The 21,513-nt window shown below is 35.6% G+C and overlaps 1 protein-coding gene across 1 annotated transcript in view; it reads right to left on the bottom strand.

Annotated features, from left to right (window-relative positions):
- The window catches only part of Galnt1 (polypeptide N-acetylgalactosaminyltransferase 1), a 46,896-nt gene that overhangs the window by 18,077 nt on the left and 7,306 nt on the right, over nt 1–21,513 (bottom strand). Inside the window, exons 2-5 of the mRNA XM_042675023.1 lie at nt 20,963–21,137; nt 9,525–9,691; nt 3,421–3,628; nt 215–385 (exon numbers count right to left, since the gene is read on the bottom strand). Coding sequence (XP_042530957.1) covers nt 215–385; nt 3,421–3,628; nt 9,525–9,691; nt 20,963–21,137 — 721 coding nt within the window. The remainder of the gene's footprint in view (nt 1–214; nt 386–3,420; nt 3,629–9,524; nt 9,692–20,962; nt 21,138–21,513) is intronic.

Genomic DNA, 21,513 nt, shown 5'->3' with positions numbered 1-21,513 from the left:
ACTAGAGTTACCTAACACATAAAAATTTCTAATTTTATTAATTTATCATGGGAAAATGTCTTTTCTCAAATATTGAAATAACTGAAATATGATAACTACATATAAAGTATACAATTCCTTGTGTTTCTCAAAGCACACAATTCTTTTAATATGATTCCTAAAGCTTCACCATACTCTGCTGATAATACTTTAAGGAACGTGTTTGGCAAATTACCTGACAGGAAGAGTCCGGTCACCTTTCCTTCTATCCATTTCTCTTTGGGGAACAGGATACCAGCGAAAATTGAGCTTCCAGTTGAATCCACCATAGGTCATATCAGAGCCTGCCATGTACTCAAAAGTATCATCACTGATCACATCAATAATAGGACATACCACTGTTCTCCTAACAACATAAAAACAAATTTTAAGACCTTTCAAAATGTTCTTATTTTAACAACTACAGAACTGAAGTGTTTCTAAAATAAAAATATATTCTACAATGTTAAAAACAATGGTGAAAAAAAATTCCTGCTGACTTATGGGGATCAAACCTAGGGCCTCAGATGTGCTCTAGCAGTGAACTATACTCTCAGCCCAATTCAGGACATTCTTATATTGCTCTAAATCTTTTAATAAAACTTTCCATTTATACTATGTTAGGTTGCTAAGTTTTTTTTCCTTTAAGGTATTTTTTTTCTTGGACTCATAAATTTTCATATGTATAATAGTCTATTAAGTATTTCCTAAAAATTGGAAGTGATTAAAGATCTTTGGTAAGTATATAATCATAGTCTTTAAAATAGTTAAATAGGGTACATTACATAAATTGGGTTGTTAATTTTAAGCCAAAGCAATTGGTCATGATATATTTTTGTGTGTGTTTGTGTATGTGTCAATAGATGGACTGAGTATTGTGAGATTTTTTTTTTTGTTCCTTCATGAGTTGAACTGAGCTATAATCTACCTCATAGGTTTTTTGTGTGTGTGTGTGTGTGTGTGTTAAAAGTTATGCTGGCTCTTAAGGAGTTTGTTTTCTGCTTTTCTGTATCTTCTTACAAATTAGTATGGTAGAATCATTTCCCCTTTTTCATCTAATACCAAGCCTGAGACAGTTAAGTTTTCTTTGATGTGGTAAAACCTATTTTTCATTCTTTCTTACACTGAGGTATAGATTTCAAGATCAACTTTATACAGGTGACTGCTAATAATCTTCCCACCTTGGGAAGGCCCTGGATTTTCCCCTCCTATTATTTTATCTTGTTCATTTATCAAGAATAAGGCTTAGACTTGGAAAAAATTATATTAAGTGAAGTGAGCCAAGCCCAAAGAAACATAGGTCCCATGGTTTCCCTTATTTGCAATATCTAGTATATGTATGAGTCAAGCAGAAAAGGTCAGATAAGGTGATGTTAGGAAAATGAACCCTAAGATATGTATTTAAATGTTTTTTTTTCTTTCATGCATTTGTCTCTAATGCATTTATAAGATTATTTCTTTGTTGCTTTGTATGTCCCTCCCCCACAGTATAACCCCTGCTTTCACTGTATTTGATGTTGGTATAATTTGTGGAGGGGAAGGGGAAAAACAAGTCATTTAAATAAGGATACAGGTGGACCCGTTGCAACAATGAGAAGTTGTCATGTCGAAAATGAACTTTACAACTTTGGTGGTGGGGGGAGGATTGGGTGGGGGGGGGGCGGGGGGAGGCTGGGAAGGGATGGGAAGGGTAAACAAAGGAGGAGGCTACAATGCTTGATAAGAAATATACTCAGTATCTTGCCCATGTAATTGTAAACCCTCTATGCAGTATTTTCACAATAAAAAAAAAAGAAGGCGGCGGCTTAGAATCCTAAAGTTCAGTATAAATCATGTACCTTATTATGGGTTACTCATTTGCTCTCATTTTAAGATATTCAAATTTCCTATTTTTATGCCAACTCAATGATACATTTATTTTTTGTATTTTTATGCAGCATTTTCATTTTTTCAGTTGAAGTTATTCAGGATACCTAACCAACCACATGGTCCAAACTGTGTATTGTATGTTGGTTAATTCCCTCTATTATCACCTACACTGCTTCCTCTCTATGGGTCTAAGTTCCTGTTTCTAAAGGTTACATATTCATCCACGCAAATGTTTTCTAAGTCAGTCATCTATTATTCATAGAGATATTACATTCTTTTTCATTCTTCAGGTCAGTGTACTCTTTCCTAAAGCTACTAGATTTTCTTCTTGGCCCAATGCTGGTTTTTCTTATTTATCTTTGAAAGGGAAAAAATACAGGTAGCACTTGCTAACAAACAGAACAGATGCAATAGACAACTCCTTCTAGCTGTCACTTCACTAGTAAATATTTACCTTTCTAATCTCTAAATGCTAATGTTAATTCAGATAGCCTTTAGCTCAAACTGCATGACAAGCAGAAATCCAACTGAAATAAGTCTAGTAGATTGAAACCAGGTTATTCGCTGAAACACAATAATTAAGACAGCCAGGCAATAGGTAATACATATAACAAGGGAGACTACAACCATAAGGGACACTGCAGTAATACTACCATATCACTTGAGCACACAATGTGCTTCTCTCAACTCTTGTACTTCTGTGCCTGAAGCTGAGTTCCAACGAAGATATGAGTATACTAACCTGCTTTCCCCAGACCCCAGAGCCTTAGAGACCAGGAACAAAGTACGGGATTTTCAAGGCTACCAAAAAGGTAATTAGAGGCACATGCCTCTAATTCTAGCACTCAGGAAGTTGAAGCAGGAGGATTATGAGTTGGAATCCAGTGTGGGCTACATACCCAAGATCTTCTCCCCTACCCCTCCAAAGGAAAAAAAAAGTAAAAATAAGAAAGCTGTACAATTAGATAGTGGTGGTATCTGTAAAACCCAAGGAAACATGTACTAAAAGCAACTGAATTATGTATCTTAAACCCTCTGTTAACACCTTAATAATAAAGTTATTATTAAAAAGGTGAACAAAAAGTAAAGTGTTTTATGTTGCCTTCCTCAAGAAGTTCATTGTCCATCAGTTATGTTTGGCAAACATAGCATCTAGTAGATATTCTAACAAACAACATGCTTTCCAATCCATCTCCAACAGCAAGGTAATTTGCATAACTGGTAAATTACCAGACTTTAAGCATCTGGTTGTCTTCACATTTTCTTTAGTATAAGCTTCAGAATATTTTAAAAGACAACTTGGGATGAAGTTATTTTTGTATTTATTAAAAATAAAGGACAGGATGCTGGTGGTTCATGCCTAGTAATCCTAACTACTCAAGAGGCTGAGATTTGAAGGTCACAGCCCTGATTCAAAGCCCACGTTTCAATGCCCATGACCACCACCACCAACAACAAAAAAGAATTTCACAACTCATCATGCAGTTTAGGACAAAAGTACTGAGAACAAATTTACAGACTCCAAAAAATTACCTGTCATGTTTGATCCTGGCTAAGAGAGGCTCCAGCCAACCTGCTGTACATTCACAATGAGCATCTAAGAAGGTGATTACTTGGCCTTTGGACACAGCAGCTCCTTTTAATCTAGCTCTGATCAATCCAGAACGTTGTTCCATTCGAATTACATGAACTGGCACTTTGAGTTTTTTCACATAACTTTCTAGAGGTCTTTTCAGAAAGTCTAAAAAATTAACAGAACAGTAACATGAAAAGAAAAGAGTGAACTGGTACTACTCCGATGTAAACATTTTTAGTTTACATTTCTTCAACATGTATTAACTGAGCATTCCTAGTAAGGTTTGCCAACAGATTTCCAAAGGGTGCCTTTTTATTTCACAGAAGTATAGACTAGAGCTGTCTTTACTATGTCTCACATGGTAGTAAGAAAGCATCATGAAGGACAGACATATTACACAATTCCTCAAGAGCACTAAATCCACACCTCAACAGAGAGAAGAAATAATACACCAACATATCACAACTGTTATATTGAAAGTTATATATATCAAAGTTGTGAGATTTCTTTAGAAGCAGAAACAAACTGTCATATTGGTCACCATAATCTTTTGATTATGGTGATTTTTTTTTTAAAAAAAACAGAAGGCAGTGATATTAAGTTCAGAAGGGAAATACTGGAGTGTAACTGCAAGGTCAAAGAGAGACCCTTAACAAATAGGTGGGTCTATGGAAAATATTTATTTTTTAATAAAAGGCAATTAAAGAGAGAAGAGAGAAAAGGCAAAAGGGAGAGCTACCTTAAGAAGTCAGATAGAGTTTATGCCCATAAAGTAAGAACATCCTACCAGCTTATATCTTACTTAAACAGTAGAAAAAGTGGGGCTTCCGCAAAGGAAAGATAAAAGATCTTTTGGATTAGCACAGAGGCTACTAATGATGATATGGCCTGGTATCTTTCCAACTATTTTCTATATAAAGACATGAGGATAATTTCCTCTATGACTATGAAGTTCTGCAATTCACAGAAATAAAGGTTATTCATTAAGGGACTCTTCACAGGTTAACAGTTGAGACCAAGATGCTTCCTACTTTTTGGGAGTGACAGATAAGAGTGAAATGATCATCTGTTGAACTGGCAACATCAGAATGAGGCAATAATAATCAGGGATATGACAATGAAGAAGAAGATTTCTCTGTTCTACCACATCAGATTACTAGTATTTTCCATTTCTGCTAACATATTTCCTTAATATTTAGGCTAAAAAGAGAATGTAAAAATTTGTTAGCATATTGTACAAATCAAGATCATAAGATCAAACTACATTCTGAGTAAAAAAAAAATGGGAGCAGTGGCAATCTCAGAGAACATTTTGTGACTAATATGTTAAACCCATTATATGTTTTCTCATTTAATATTCACAAGAACTCTGTGAGATTATGAATCTCAGGAATAGGAAATGAAAATCTAAGGCTTGGACCATTACATGAATTTGATCAAGGTGGCACAACTGGTAAGACCTGGATCCAAGATTGAGGCCCATGTTTTTTCAATTTCAACTTTTTAATCCATGGCCAAGAATATTTTGAAAGGTATATTGGTGCATACCTATCATTCCAGCACTCAGGAGGCAGATGCAGGAGGATTGTAAATTGGACATCTGCCTAGGGTACGCAGGCAAGTTTCAATGTAGCAAAGCCCTATCTCAAAAACCAAAATTTGAGAACTAATCTATACTCTGTATCTAGAATTTGTCAGAATTCCATGTGGCAGAGTAATACTATACTTGAATACCATAGTCTAGGTTAAATGTCTTATAAAAAAATGTGTCTTCTAACAAGTTTTTCCAAAAAATAGTAGATACTTAAAATGTTTCTTGAAAACCAAAGCAATTTAATTCCTAAGTCTGAAAGCTGTGATATTTTGTCCTGCCTATGAACAAAATGAAACATGTCAACTTCTGTGGTATGATAAAAAGTTATTTTATAATTTTTTTTGACTATAAAGTCTTTCACAAGAGGTTCTCTTTTTTTAGGTTTTATTTTATTTTTTTAAATTTAATTTAATTTTTTTGTGTATTTTATAATTTTTTTTAACATCTCTTGTTTTGGATCTTTGTGACTTTCACACAATAAAGTTAGAATACATGTTTTCCTTTAGGATGATACAGAATCATGGACTTGGGACTAGGTGGGAAAGTATGAATGATCATGCCTCATTTTATAGGGAATAGCTATGAGAGGTTAAATTATTATTATTAGAAGCTACTATTTCACCTAAAAAATAAGGTTGAATTGTATTTACTAGAATTACCTTTACAACTGCTATCCAATAAATGGATTTTTAAGTATCATTCTATCATGGATTAAGAGGTGGTCAGAGTAAGAATGTCTCAAGAATCTAGGTCCTCATTTCTGGTATTTGAGACTGTCTTTTTTTTTTGTAGCTTTTATAACTGCAGGTTTACTATCAATGAAAATTTTCTAATGGAATTTTGTTTGGCATCATTGTTTAGAGACTCAAACTATTGGCTTTAATGTTTAAGTCTGCTTTATCCTATTCCTGAGTTACACATTTCTCATATGGATTGCTAAATCAACCAATCTAGTCTCTCTGCATGTACTTGTACCTCTTTCCAACTGTTCAATATAGTGTATAGACAGTGAGCTTGGGGCATACAAACATGATCATGCCTCTTCATTCACTAAATCCTGTATGACCTGGCTTTTCCTTTTCCTTTCCCTCTTTCCCCTCTCTCCTCTCTTGAGATAGGGTTTCACTATGTACCCGAAGACTGGCCTTGAACTTGTGGTATCCTAGGATTACAGGCACGTACTAGCATACCTGGGTATAGATTCTTAATTTCTAGGCAGGAAGACAAAGGAGAATTAGAGTATCTCTCGGGAGTGCTTGTGACTGAACCTCTGATGGAACAAGGAAGTAGACATCTGTCCACATCTTCTGACTCACACATTCAGTCAATTTTGGATATTAAGTAAGGATTGCGGGAGAAAAGGGAATTCAAGAACTGAGATATGTAAGTTTCATTTTTTTGTTACTGTAAGGTTACATATAGAGGTGTTACAGTTACGTAAGTCTCAGGTAAAGAGTACATTTCTTTTTGGACAGTGTCACCCCTTCTCTTGCTCTCTCCCGGTTTTCCCCCAGTCTTGCCCACAAGTTGTATAGTTCATTTTCAACATAGTGTCTAGTGAGTACCGCTGCTGCCTTTGTTTATTTTTTGACCATCCATTTCTGTTCCTCTCTCTTGCCCTCCCAAAGACAGATAAATGAACAAAAAGACAAAATGAAAAGAAAACAAAAACAATACGAAGAAAAATCCTCATTTCCAGTTTCTGGCATTCACTTTGATAAGTATTATTTTATATGATCAGATGTACGTAGGCCTTGTGCCTTTGTGATCCTCTCCTAAGAGTACCTTCCTCTGGTCTCACTGTGTGTGAGTGCCTAGAGTCTTGTATAACTTATCATTTCCCATTGTTTTAGATCTAGCTTCTGCATATGAGAGAAAACATGCACTCTTTATCTCTCTGAGCTGTTTCTTTTTACATGTGGTTTCGAATTATGAGTACATGAATGTCTTTGATGAGGCTACACTCTGCCAAAATTTACTACTCTTCATATAGCCTTTGTAGCCACTTACAAATTAAGAGAAAAATCAAAGGAGAGAATGGAAAAATAATTCATTTTATTTCAGAAAAACATTTAAATTAGCAAAGTGAACACAAGTGAACTGAGCACAACTCACTTGCTGGATGTTTGCATAGTTATGTGCTTCATAATGACATTTTGGTCAATGACAGATAGCCTAAGCGATAGAGGTACATACGATTACATTATTTAATAATATCATAGACATCTTTTGATAAGTGTATTCTATATTTGCACAAAGACAAAATCACCTAAAGATACATTGCTTAGAACTGTTGTTATCTGATTGTATATCATTATGCAAAATTAGATGAATTTTCTAAAAGGATTAACTCCCAGCAAAAAATTTTCCATATAAGGCTTATATTTCTGTTGTCCACAGTAATACAACCAGACAAAAGACTCTTTACTTGTGGCAAGTCCACTGCAAATAATTTTTAAAGCAGTCTCTCTGAGAGCAAAGAAATCAATGGTTTTGTGTGCGTGCGTGCGTGCGTGCGTGTGTGTGTGTTCCAGGTCTTGAACTCAGGGCCTGCTTCTGTCCCTGAGCTTTTGTGTTCAAGGCTCGCACTCTACAACTTAAAACCACAGCTCCACTTCTAGCTTTTAGGTATTTATTTGGAGATAAGAGCCTCATGGACCTTCTGGCCCAGGGTCAGCCTCCTGAGTAGCTAGGATTACTGGTGTGAGCAACCAGCACCTGGCAGTTCTTTTTTGTAAGTGACGTATTCTTTTTTCATAACAGCTTTCATTCATATTGACAGCGAATTATGTTGTCTTATGTGATTACACATTATTTCTTTCATTAGATTAAGAAGGCAAAATATAAAGCCTAGAGAAGAACTATATCATATTCTTCCTTTGCATTTGCAGTCTGGCAAAATAAGGTTTATATTGTTATTAATACATAAATTACTCCCAATAATCAATGTCATGTGACTAAACTTACTATGTGTATGTATTCCTGGATGGAGCTTGAACTCAGGGCTTGCTCTTACTTAGCTTTTTCTCTCACAGCAGGCACTATATCACTTTAGCCATGTCTCCATTCTAGTTGTTTGTAGATTTTTTCCTTTTTTTTTTTTTTAACTGGTTAACTGGAGATTTGGACTTTACTGCCTGGGATGGCTTCAAACCATGATCCTCTGATCTCAGTCTCTTGAGTAAGCAGGATTATAAAGCATGAACTACAGGCTATAGACTTACTTTTAAGTGCATATATTTAGCATGGGCACAAGAAGGAAAGAGTGTTAATATCTGACTAACTCAGCAAATACAATGAAAACAGACAAAAAATTAATTTGAGGAACCTAACAAAAGAGGGTAAGCCATCAATTTGATAGGCCATCAACAATTTTAAAGCATGTTAAGGAAGGAATAAAAAGCAGTAAAAGCTATAGACATTATATTAATGATTACTGGACATACGTGCTGCTGTGGGGAGGAGAGGTGACTGAGAAATGACTGAGAAACTTTAGCAAGTTTCTTTACTGAAAGATTAAGTCAATCTTTTCTGTAGTACTCTGCAGTGTGAATTTCAAAGAACGATTTGAAATAAATTATGCTGGCCCAATGCACCTCATTAATATCTTTTCAAAAAAGAGAGTTTCACAGAATGTTAAAAAACTGAGATTCTTAGAAGACATTTAGGCAAGAGTCACAGACATTTATTTTGAGGTTAGTCATATTACATACTTCTTTTTCACTCTGCTTAATCATTTTATGCAGCTAGTTATAGACATTCCAAAAATTTAGAAATAAGAAATCAGAGAGACCTTAAGAATCTAGAAAACTAAGCAAGCCTCCTCCAGTCCAGATTCCATTTGGTTGTCAAATGTACCACTTATTAGACACTGAACTAAATCTCGTCATGTATGGCTATAAGAAGAATCTAGCTGACTCCACTAACCTACAACTGAAGCTTTACACAGAGAAATCAAACAAAATTACATGCTTCAATTTTTAAAAATTATTCTGCATAAGCATTTTTATTTTATTTATTTTTAGTTTTTTGCGGGGGGGGGGTCCGGTCGTGGGGCTTGAACTCTGGGCCTGGGCGCTGTCCCTCAGCTCTTCAGCTCAAGGCTAGCGCTCTACCACTTGAGCCACAGCGCCACTTCCAGCTTTTTTCTTTTTGCTCATGTGGTGCTGAGGAATCAAACCCAGGGCCTCAATGCATGCAAGGCAAGCATTCTACCACTGAGCCACCTTCCCAGCCCCAGCATTTTTATTTTAAAGCATCATTTCTTTTGAAAATAAGATTCAGATACAACATAAATTATACACCTAAAACACTTTATAAATTTCACAATGGTATACTTTATGTGTGAATGAGTTCAAATACTATAAATATTTTTAGAATAAACTAGAAATTTATATAAAACTATTAGGTAGCAATTAGCAATTAGTCAAAAGATAGCATATTATTGGCATTAAAATGACTATTTACCTCTTTCACTGGCATCATCTACAAGAACAATTTCTTCTATCATGTGTCTTGGTGAACGGTTAATGACACTATGGACAGTTCGCAGAAGTGTGCTCCATGCCTCATTGTGGAAAACAATCACCACACTTGTTGTAGGAAGATTATCTGGATAGACCTTTGTTTTACACCTGGAGACAAAGCAAATGCCTTTTATATTAATGGATATCCAGTAAAAGGGTGACAGAATAATAGAAATGGAGTGTTCTAAAGGTGAGACTCTTGTTTTCATTCCTTTGCACTTTAAGTTTTATGTTTAATAAACAGTACCTAAAGTAATACACTGATATTAAAATTATTTTAAAAGTTGCAATCTTAAAATTAGGCAGTTCCTCCTTATGAGGGTTTTTGGGTTGATTCATTTTAATGGAGAATCAATTAAACCTATATTATCAATCCCAAACTCCATGCATTTAAAGAATCCAATTGTATAAAAAAAGGTCAGGAACACAAAGTTTAAATCCAAACAAAACTGTAACTTCCATGAAGATAAGTTGCATTTAATGATACCTATTATAAACCAAGTCTTAATCTTCTTAGTTATTTTATAAAGCAGAAACTTAGAACCACATGTTACAGATGGGAAGCCAAGACAGAGACAACAAGCAAGCCTGACTGAAGGCTCCACAGCTCAGCCTCCAATGACCCAACTGCTGTTGCCACCTCTGTAAATGAAATACCAATATACATCTTGTTTTCATAGATTAGGTCTAAACATGAAGATGTCAGAACAAATATACCTGAAATACATTTACACAAAATGAACACTGTAAACGTTCTATTCCTAGCATTTTTTTATGTAACATGGTCTCTTCTTTCAACTTCATTAGCTGGGTGATTTCTGCTAGAGTATAATACAGCACCAGAAAATAGTAACAGCAATGAGCAATCAGATATCGGTATCAGGAGAGATGTAATGGAATATGTGTATAATCCTTTCTTATCCATAACTGTATCCATAATTAGAATAGTTGCTCTTGCTTTCCCTCTCTTCCTTTTCCCCCTTGCTCTCCAAAGCGTCTCAAACCTTTTGTTCAGCTATCACCTATCAATGGGAGTGGAGTAAAAGGAGATGAAAAACTCTGAAACTCCTGTAAGAATCCTACTTACTGAGCATACTATGTTAGGGTTGCATCCTGGAAACTGAACAAAAGAAAAAGGGCAGGTTAAAAGGATGGGAAGGGGAAACAAAGAAGGAGGCAACAATGCTTGGTAAGAAATGTATTCATTATCTTGCCCATGTAATTGTAACCCCTCTGTATGGTATTTTCACAATAAAAAAATCAATTAAAAAAAAGATGACAAAGGGTCTAAAAGGACGAGCAGAGACTCCCAGCAACCCTTGACTCTCCTCTCGCCTAGGGGAAAAAGAAGCAGCAAATAGTTTTCATTATTCCTCTACCCCACTATGTAACTAGTCTGAGTTTGTCTCAAACTAGTAATCCTCCTGCCTTAGCCTCCCAGGTACTGGGATTACTAGGAATATGCCACCATACCTAGCCTCCCTCTTCTTTACTACTTCTCAGCAATTATCTCACTATCTAGTCATCTCTGATCCAGAAAACCTATAGCTTCACAGTGGAATAACCACGACTCTCACCCATTGTTTATCTCAAATCTACTAGAAGACCCACACAGTTTGATGTCCTTTATAGCCTTATCTTCAAAGTTATGAGCTAAAAGATAGGGCTTAGAAGATCAGTTGTCTAGGCTGCAAAAAAGACAACATTCTTTAAAATTCCTAATACTACTTCTGAAAAGTTTTCCATTAAAACTGTGACAGTGGATGATTATTCATGTGTAAAAAGCTATGTTTTGGGTGACCATAGATGATCAAGCCAAGACAATTCAGTGTTTCTATGGGAGAATTCATCCTGTATGCCTACCAGAAAAAGACTTTAAAGTCAGGAACAGCCAGTATATAAGTTCAAATAATTTCTTATATTATTCAGCTGACTCATCTTGTGTCATACATTATCTCTTTTCCCAAGCAACTGTACCTATTATTATTATTATTTTGCTGGTCGTGGGGCCTGAACTCCGGGCCTGGGCGATGTCCTTCAGCTCTTCAGCTCAAGGTTAGTGCCCTACCACTTGAGCCACAGCACCACTTCCGGCTTTTTCTGCTTATGTGGTGCTGAGGAATCGAACCCAGGGCCTCATGCATGCGAGGCAAGCACTCTATCACTGAGCCACCTTCCCAGCCCAACTGTACTTATTATTAAAAGAGCCAAGGTGATTATGTAGCTGTTGGCTCACCAAAGTAACAAAAGAAAAAAATGAGGTACAGTATATGACTCAGGAACATATGCAGTATACAGCCGGTAACTGTTAACCATGGCCATGACTAGGAAGCAGAGAAGAAGAAAAATCTGAGACAGTAGGTTTTACAGAAATAACAAGTTAGACTTATTTCATGGATATATTAAAAAATTAAACTCTAAAATTGTATGGAAAGGAAGATTATAAGAGCATCAGATGGAATAATTAAAGAGAAGCAAAAATATGATCTAGAATAGGTAACAAAAGGAAAATCCTAATAAATGGTTAAATTCATAGACTCCCAGCTTTCTGAGTTCCAACTGTTTATAAAGCAGTAGTTCTCAAATTGTCTGATTTATGATTCCTTTACATGTTCAGAAATTGAAGACTTCAAAAGCTTTTCTTTCTTCAGCTTTGAACTACTGACATTTACTATGTACGTTAAGAGGAGACTTAAAAACCTAACAATTTATAAACTAATATTACAATAGCTTATTAGTAGTAACTCCTCACTATCATGTTGGGTATCCATTACCTACTTACTACCTCTCAGCTTGAAACTTTTCATTACTTCTTCTGCAATAATGGAAAAGACCCCTATAAAGTGATTTTCCTTTGTAGCTGGCATGATGCATGCATACATAAGCTCTGTCAGTAGAGGGTAGTGGAGGATTATCACAGGAGGAAGGCACTTGCCTTTCTGGTTTGTGTGCATCTATTTGTTTTTCTCCCTCCTACAGGTGCAGCTGCAGGAGTATGGTGAATACCCACAGGTACTCAGCGAACTTTTCTATCATCCAATGAGCTGCAATCAGACTTCCTTCAAAAAGGTTCCATTTAGTTCCAGTAGCACACCAACAGGTAGATTCTCAGTAAGTCTCCTAGGCTGTTTGAACAGAGGCTGAGATCCAGAAGGAAGGTTGGCTGTTTGAACTCTGGAAAGGAGGTTCCTATTTGCAAGTACTGGCTCTGATTTTGTGCAAATGCATACTCAAGTGGATTTCTTACTTGTAGGCCTACATATTGGTACCCACTCTGCAGAGTATTTTCAGTGAAAACCAACAAACTTTTCTGTCATACACTGAACTTCAGACTTTTTCTGATGAGGTCTGAATCCCAGCTGAAGGCCAGGACTCTTCCAGTTTTTCCATCCTTCTACTCTCATTTCTAGGTTATCCATTACAACGTCTTAATTCCCTTATAGTTGCCCCATCATAGTTAATATTAACATATTAAACTTTTCTCTATTCAAATTATTATATAAATTCTCTTCTTCAAACTCCACTATGTACTAGATGAAGAATTGAGAGCAAAAGGACAAAGAACATCTTAATATGTAATGTCATAATGTCCGCCTGACCTTGTAGACTTCCTCAAAGGACCTTGAGAATCACTGACACAGAGCACATTCTTTTGTCTGGATTTTTTCACTCATCAGCTTTTTGTACAACATTCATATTGTCACAGGTAACAGTTTATCACTGCAACAGTATTTCATTATGCAAACATTTATAGAGCTTTATTTTTCCATTGTAATATTCATGGACCTTAGTAGTTCCAAGTCTGGGCTATTACACAGTGCTATAATCATTATTCATGCATGTCTTTTGGTGACTGTATTTCTGGGAATAAAGTATATAGAAGCTCAGCCTCAGGAGATATTATGCAATTGTTTTCTAACAAGCTGTAACAATTCAGATTCCTAGCTGAAATGTGGTAAGAGGTCCAGTTGCTTCATAGAAGCATTGATACTTATTTTGTGTTATTTTTCATTAGATGAGTTTTTTGAGGGTTTAAAATTCTATGAGTTTTGAACACATGTACACATTCACCTGACCACTACCATGATTAGGAAACAGAATCGTTCCACATCAGCAAAGAACTCCCTTGTACTATCTGCTACCTGATTCTTGGCAAACAAGACCTGTTCTCCACTATTGTTTTTTCTTTTTTAATAATCTCACATAAATGGAAGCATACAGCCTATAATCTTTGACACTCATTTCTTTCACTGAGCATAATGTCTTTGAAAAACATTTAAGGTATTATATCAGTAGTCTGCTCTTTCTTTATTATTGAATAGCACTTAATTACATGGCTATGTCAAGTTTACTTATCCATTCCTCTATCAAGTTGTTTGGCCATTAGAGCAGAATGGCTATAAGCACAGAGTTCTATATAAACATGCTTTCATTTATTCATATTCAGTAAATTGGCTCACTGGGCTACATGGTTAACATAATCTTATAAATGATTGCCAAACCCTTTGCCAGAGAGTATAATAGCACTTTGCATGCCCACCAGAGTTCCAATTATTCTGCATCTTTCTCAGCACTTCACACTAGCGGTATTTATTACTTTAGCCATCCATTTAAATAGGTTTAGAATTGTATCTCATTTTTTATCTCATGTTTTACATGGCATTTCTTCAGTGGCTAATGTCTTCCTTTGTGTTCATTTGCCAGTCAAGTGATATTCTGGGTGAAGTATCAAGTCTTTTGCCTAATTTTTATTTTTGTTAAATTTTTCTTATTGGGTTGTATGTTTAGTAGCTCTTTATAAATGTTCTCAAAATAAGTTCTTTGCTGGACAGTTGCAAGTATTTTCTTCTGTAGCTTTGTTATTTCTTTTTTTTTTTTATAAGTTTTTTTGTTATTTTTAAGGAGTTGTACAAAGGGGTTACAATTCCATCAGTCAGGTTATGAGTACAATGCTTCTTGGTCAGTGTCACTCCTTCCTTAGCTTTCCCCAATTTACTCCCTTCCACCTACAAGTACATAGTTCATTTTTTAGATATTGTGTATTGAATACAATGACTGCATTTTTTTCATCCTTCTTTCCTCCATTACTGTACCTTCCCTTTGTCCTCCCCTTTAAATAGTTTCCATTTCCTGGAATTCACTTTGATAAATAGTATTTAAGATGTTCAGAGGATTTACACCTTTGGAATCCTCCCCTACATATACCCTCTTTTAGTCAATCTGTGTGTAAATGCACACAGAGTCCTATATATTATCACGTCTGTTTTATTTTAGAAATAGCTTCCATTTTAGAAAAAATGTGCTGGTTGTCTCTCTGCGCTTGGCTTATCTCACTTAACATGATTTGTTCTAGGTATATCTACTTCCCTGCAAATAGTGTAATCTTATTCCATTGGGCATGTGTATTACATTTTCTTGATCCTCTCATCTATTAAAGGGCATCTGGGCTGCTTCCATAATTTGGCTATTATGAATAGTGCAGCAATGGACATGAATGTGCAAGTGTCTTTATCAAATCCTGACTTGTAATAGTCTAGGTAGATGTCCAGGAGTATTATAGCTGGATCATATGGAAGTTCTATGTTTTAATTTTTTTGAGGAATCTCCAAATCACCATTCTCTGGTCGTCCTAGTTTACATTCCCACCAAGTGCAATAGGGTTCCTTTTTCACCATATCTTGTCAGCATTTGTTATTGTTTGAATTCTTGGTGCTGGACAATTTTACTGGGGTGTGACAGAATCTCAATGTTGTTTTGATTTGCATTTCCTTTATGTTGAGCATTTCCTCATGTGTTCACTAGTCCTTCTTACTTTTTCTGAGAAGTCTCTATTTAGCTCCTTTGCCCATTTATTGATTGGTTTAATTAATGATGGAGTTAGTTTCTTGAGCTCCATATATATGTTGGTATTAAGCACTTAGTAGATATATAGCTGGTAAAGATCTTCTTTCAGTCTGTTGGTTGTCTTTCTAGTTTAGTAACTATGTCCGCTGCTCTGCAGAAATCTTTTAGTTTGATGTAGTCCCATGTTATTTTATTCCTTAGTATGAAAGTTTTAAATTTTGGTAAAGTTCAATTTATTAATTTTTTTCTTTTAGATAAATATAGGAACGATCAGTAAGTGAATGAAAAAAATCCTCAATATAATTATTGGGAAAATTAAAATTGGATCAGAAAGGGACATTTCACACTTTAAAATGAGTATAAGTAAAAAGACAGGAGTTGATGAGGATATGGTAAAACTAGAACACTCCTCATATTGGTGAGAATGTAAATGATACACCCACTTAGATAGCAGTTTGCCACTTTCTAAAATGTTCAAGTTACCAATTCTATTCCTAGGATTCTACTCAAGAATGAACACTTATTTCCCCATAAACATTCTCAGCAACATTATTTATAAAAGCCAGGAAAAAGAGCAACCTAGTATAACATATTCATAATAGAATAAGTCTGGATAATATAAATGAACAAAACATAGGTGAACCTTAAACATTATCCTCAGGGAAACAGTCCAGTTACCAAAGAATACATGACTACACTTATTATCAATAACTTATCCCTGAAACTGGACATAGGAATGAAGAGTGCTAGCAAATGTACAGGAGAGATCTTTTAGGGATGATGCAATTTTTCTAAAACTAGCAACAGTAACAGAACATTGCAAACTCTGATTTTAAATCACTGAATTATATACTTAAAATGATGTTTCTTTGGGAAGATACAATAAGTGTATTTCATGCTATCTCACCAAGTGGAACTATGTATCTGGATAAGATTCACACTATAGATATCTATAGATTCTAAAATGTAAATATAGCCAGTTCACTGGTGAAGGAAACCAGAACTCCTAGTTTCACTGAATCAGTGAAGAGCTTCCCATTCTTTACCACCCCTCTGGCATTAGCCAACCCACAGGCAACTTCCAGTCTAAAATGCACCAAAGCTCTAAGAGAAGCCCTTTCTGCCTCAGGAATGAAAAATGAGTGTCTTAAAGCTGGAGAGAGGCCGAGTGCTGGTGGCTTACACCTGTAATCCTAGCTACTCAGGAGGCTGAGATCTGAAGGCCCCGGTTCAAAGCCAGCCAGGCAGGAAAGTTCATGAGACTCTTATCTCCAATAAACCACTCAGAAAGCCGGAAGTGGTGCTGTGGCTAAAGTGGTAGATTGCTAGCCTTGAGCTGAAGGGCTGAGGGACAGTGCCCAGGCCCAGAGTTCAAGTCCCTCGACTGACTGCCCCCCCCAAAAAAAAGTTGGAGAGAGTAGACAAAATGTATCTTTCCCTCCATTTTTCCTTTCTTCTCTAGTCTAGTAAGCTTGAAAAGCACCAGACTGGCCTATAGTGGAGGAATGCATAGTCCTATCTAGCCAGGACTTTATATATATTTTACCTTATAATTTTATTTTTTAGTTTGATCCACGTCATATATGGATATGCTTGAAAACTCAAAACTTTCAAACACATTTTTCAAAAGTTCACTTTTCTCATTCCATAAAATCACACCTTTCAATTCTATCACTGTCTTCAGGAGGTAAATACCTCCAGAATTCTAAGTATTTTGCTTCCTGATTTTTAAATTCTTAGTTCTTGGCTTCCTTTTATAGGCTGTGAGGATTTATTTCACTCCTTCTATACCCTAACACATATACTTCCTAGTCCCTCTCAGTTTAGTTACACCATAACTTTGGTGACATCCCTGCTGAATGTTTATATTGGAGCTATGTTATACATTTTATGAATTTAACTTTTCTGCACAACAGTCCCCTTCCATTTCATTCTGGGATATTTCTTCCTTTTGGTTAGTTTTCTATGTATTTTCCACTAATTTCAAACTCAGATGACATGCTCATAAAGGATAAGTGGAGATTATCATGTTTCCAAATGATACTATCATTTCCATTAGGAGCAGATCTGTTAATGGGAATGAGCTACACATTGTAGTAGAGTAGGAGAACATTTGTTGGTTCTTGAACAAGTGAAAATGCATATTGTTTAATTTCTGCTCCTAGGTACAATACTAAGTAAAAGACAGCCTACATAATAAACACTGTAAGAGATTGAAAGGATTACTGATGCAGGAAATTAACTATGTGGTCTGAGAATTTGAGTGACTACCTCAGTAACACAATTGTGTTCTGGAAATAAAGAGATTATTAATGCTTGTATAAGATAGTGCCCATTTACCACAGATATAGCTAGCCACACGAATATCTAAGAATTCAGGAATGCAGAATAACACAAGTTGTTTGATATTTACTACTGCTATTATTTTTTAATTGTTAAACAAATTAGAGTTCCTAACACTCATGACTCTGAAAAGGTCTGAAACCCTCAGGGTCTGAAAAAGTCCTGCTGACTAGTTTTTAATTAGGTTCCTGAAACTATATTAAGGGTTTCAGATATATTATTCCATTTATACTATCAATAACCCTAAGACAAAGGTATTACTTTCCCAATTTTACAAATAGGGAAACTAAGGCTTAGTGTAATGGAGTAACTCATACAATAGGATAGCCTGTAAGTAGCAAAACTATAATATGATAAAAATTCTGCCATTCAACAATCCATATATATCAAATATTATAGTAAGAAAGAATTCAGAATTTTCAGGGAGTTTCAGAATCTACACATATCCAATGAATAATCGTAACTCAGAGGGAGGATTTTCATGTATTTTTTTGTGTGTTTGTACCAATCCAGGGGCTGGAACTCAAGGCCTGGACACTGTCTCTGAGCTTTTATAAAAGATCAAGGCTAGCTCTTCTACCTCTTGAGCCACAGCTCCACCTCTAGCTTTTTGGTGGTTAACTGAAGATAAGAATCTTATGGACTTTCTTGCCTGGACTGGCTTCAATCCTCAGATCTCAACCTCCTGAGTAGCTAGGATTACAGGTGTGAGCCACTAGCTTGGTAATTTTTCCATGCATTGTCATCTATTAAGCTTAATCTGTCAATAGCTTTACCAATGACAATTCAGTATTTCACAAGAAATCTGGCCCCTAGTCAAGTAGTGATTGGCAATGTTACAAAATTTATCCTATGTACTTTCATTTAGATTAACATCAACTAAGATTATAATAAGAGTGATAACAAAGCACAATGATTAAGAGCAATGTTTTGTCATCAAGACCAGGAACAAATTTCCTTTGGGTCATTTACCATATAGACTTTGAACAAATCATTTATCTAGATCCAAGTTTTCTACTCAGTAAACTAGACAAACTACTCTGGCTTTACTCAACTGTTTAAATATGATAATGTGTATGATGCTATATACATAATTGAATACTAATGATATTATTACTTTTTAAATGTCTATGAACAATTATATAAGATGGATTTGGCATTTGAATAACTTGGAATCTGTTTTAAACCTCTTTTCTTAAAATCACAATAGTTATTCAATGACTGCAACTTCTCTTCAACTCTTAATGGTAGGACAATCTCTTCTTTCCTCTAGCTTGAGACCTACAAGGCAGTAAAGGTCCCTGGCAGATAAGATGAAGATGATCTGGACATATTATGTCCTAGTACAGAAATGCAAGGCTTTTCTGGATTCTAGAAGTTTAATAAGTCACACACTAGGGACAACTGAATACTATTTGTCCTTCCACCTTGGGATACTTGTCTAAAAAGTAGGTGCTGACCAGCTTTGCCCAGCTTAGTGTGGGGACAGTTTAAGGCTAACCTATATTTCTTGCTCAATGTCTTGTTGTGAATCCACAACTATGAGCAGGGGAGAAAAAAAAGAAGAGGGGCTGGAAAAGCCCATTTGGAGTTATTTTCCCCTGAGAATCATCCTACGACACTGAGATCACTCCCCAAGAGGCCTATATGCATGAAGTGTTCAAATCACTTTATAATTCCTTATAGTTATGCTGACAGATAAAAATTTTGATTAATAGAAGAGTTTGGTAGTTTGAAGCTATTTATTAGATAACATAGTAGGTTCATTAGTCTTTTGCTAAACTAGACATCCAGAACTATATTAATACACATACCAATTCACTTCTCTCTCCTCTGTTTCTCTTTCCAATCATTCTTTCTAGTTGTTTCAGTATTTCTTCTACTTTGCTGAGAAGATTGCTCATATTGCTTTATGCCTTAAAAATGGAAGCTCCAAATCCGAATCACGCACAAAGATCATCAGCTATATGTTTTCACAAAGGTGATTAATCTAAAATATCAATGTCTATAGGGCCTTTTCTCTACAACTAGTTCAATTTAGCTGATAAATACTCTCCAATTTCTTGCTGGGAACAGGAAAGTCTGGCTACCAGTATTAGTAGGAACCACACAGAACACAGAATGTACTTAATTAAGTGACCACTTGATTAATCCCCATCTATTTCCACAAGTACCCTGGTTATCCTCTGGCTCAGATACCTTGTGTTGCCTTCTTCACATTGAGCAACTAGACCTCGTCAATTGCTGGTAGGAGTGTGTATTGATACAACACTCCAGAAAACATGTTTCAAGCACACGCTTAAACTATATAAATGGATAAGCTATTCTTCTTTCCCCAATATACACCAAGTAGAAGTGAGAATTTAAGTCTTCTAAAAGTTATGCTTTATTTATCATAGTCAAAAAAACTGAAACAAACTAAAGGTCTACCAGTAGAATAAACTAGGGTATATTTATATAACCAATGATTTACAACCTGAAAGAATAGCTGATATATATAATAATATGAATCTCAAAGACATGAAAGAATACATGGACCCAGTTATAGAAAGTTAAGGAAAAGATAGTCTGCATTCAGAGAAGTCAAAACAACAACCTCTAAGAGCAATAGCTGGAAAGAATAATAAACTCTCAGGGGTGATAGAAATGTTTTGCTTAGTGTGGATCATCATTATACACATATACACACATATAAAACTTTAGTAAGCTGGACATATATTTCACTGCTAAAAGTTATACAAAAATGGAACTTTTTTGTAAACATTTAAATGGAATCATTCAGCAAAAATATTCTGGCAACAATGTTTTAAGCCCCCTACCAATATATTAAGATAAACAATTAGGTTCCAAATTCCTGAAATATATGGTTATTATATCAGTAATACCTTGAGGTATTATTTATCCGCATTTAAATATGCTTTAAGTACAATAAACAGTAACTTTGTAAAATAACATTGCTTTAAAAACAGATACAGATGTGGGGGTGGAGGTGGGGGTGGATCAGTGCTGGTTCTAGGGTATGAACTCAGGGCCTGGGCACTGTTCTGAGCTTTTATGCTCAAGGCTAACACTCTACCACTTGAGCCACAGTTCCAATTCTGGCTTAAATATTACTCTTTTTAAGTGAAATTTATTGGGAATGTTGGATATACTTTCCATTCACATATGGTCAAGGTAACACCAAGTACTTACCCTTCTAACCTAACATCTGGTAAGGATCTGTTGAGTGCAATCATCTCACTTGCCATTAAATTGAACTGATTGATTTTAAACATCTCTTTCATCTTTTCTTGATCCTCTTTAGGAATGACGACTGGTTTCCCCATTTCTCCAGGACCTTCATGTGGCTTTTGCACTGGCTCTAGAACTAAGAATAAGGAGTAAACTTAACTAATATTAATTTCACAGCAATTGATCATGTCTATTCAATAACATTTGAGTTAAAGCTGTGCCCTCGACAACCAGAGCCAAATTCCAGCCCTGATGTCATAAGTATCCTCCTGTTATCTGTGGCCTGTTTTAGGTTTAGAAGTTGATACTTTAAAATTAAAATATAAACATTTTATATTGATGAACTTTCAAATTAAGAGTACTAAGTTCATAAAAATGCCACCTACAATGTGCTTGTGCTGGAGATAAACAAAAGATCCTGACAATGGCCAGGCTCCTGGACCCAACTACTAGTTCACGTGAAATAGAAAAGACAGGGGTAAAGGGAGCCAAGTGCCAGTGGCTCATGCTTG

Source organism: Dipodomys spectabilis, unplaced genomic scaffold (genome assembly GCF_019054845.1).
Source record: "Dipodomys spectabilis isolate Male_0828 unplaced genomic scaffold, ASM1905484v1 ptg000024l, whole genome shotgun sequence".
NCBI classification, from domain to species: domain Eukaryota; kingdom Metazoa; phylum Chordata; class Mammalia; order Rodentia; family Heteromyidae; genus Dipodomys; species Dipodomys spectabilis.
The sequence above is the reverse complement of the archived record's forward strand: the minus strand, read 5'-3'. Positions and strand labels throughout refer to the sequence as shown.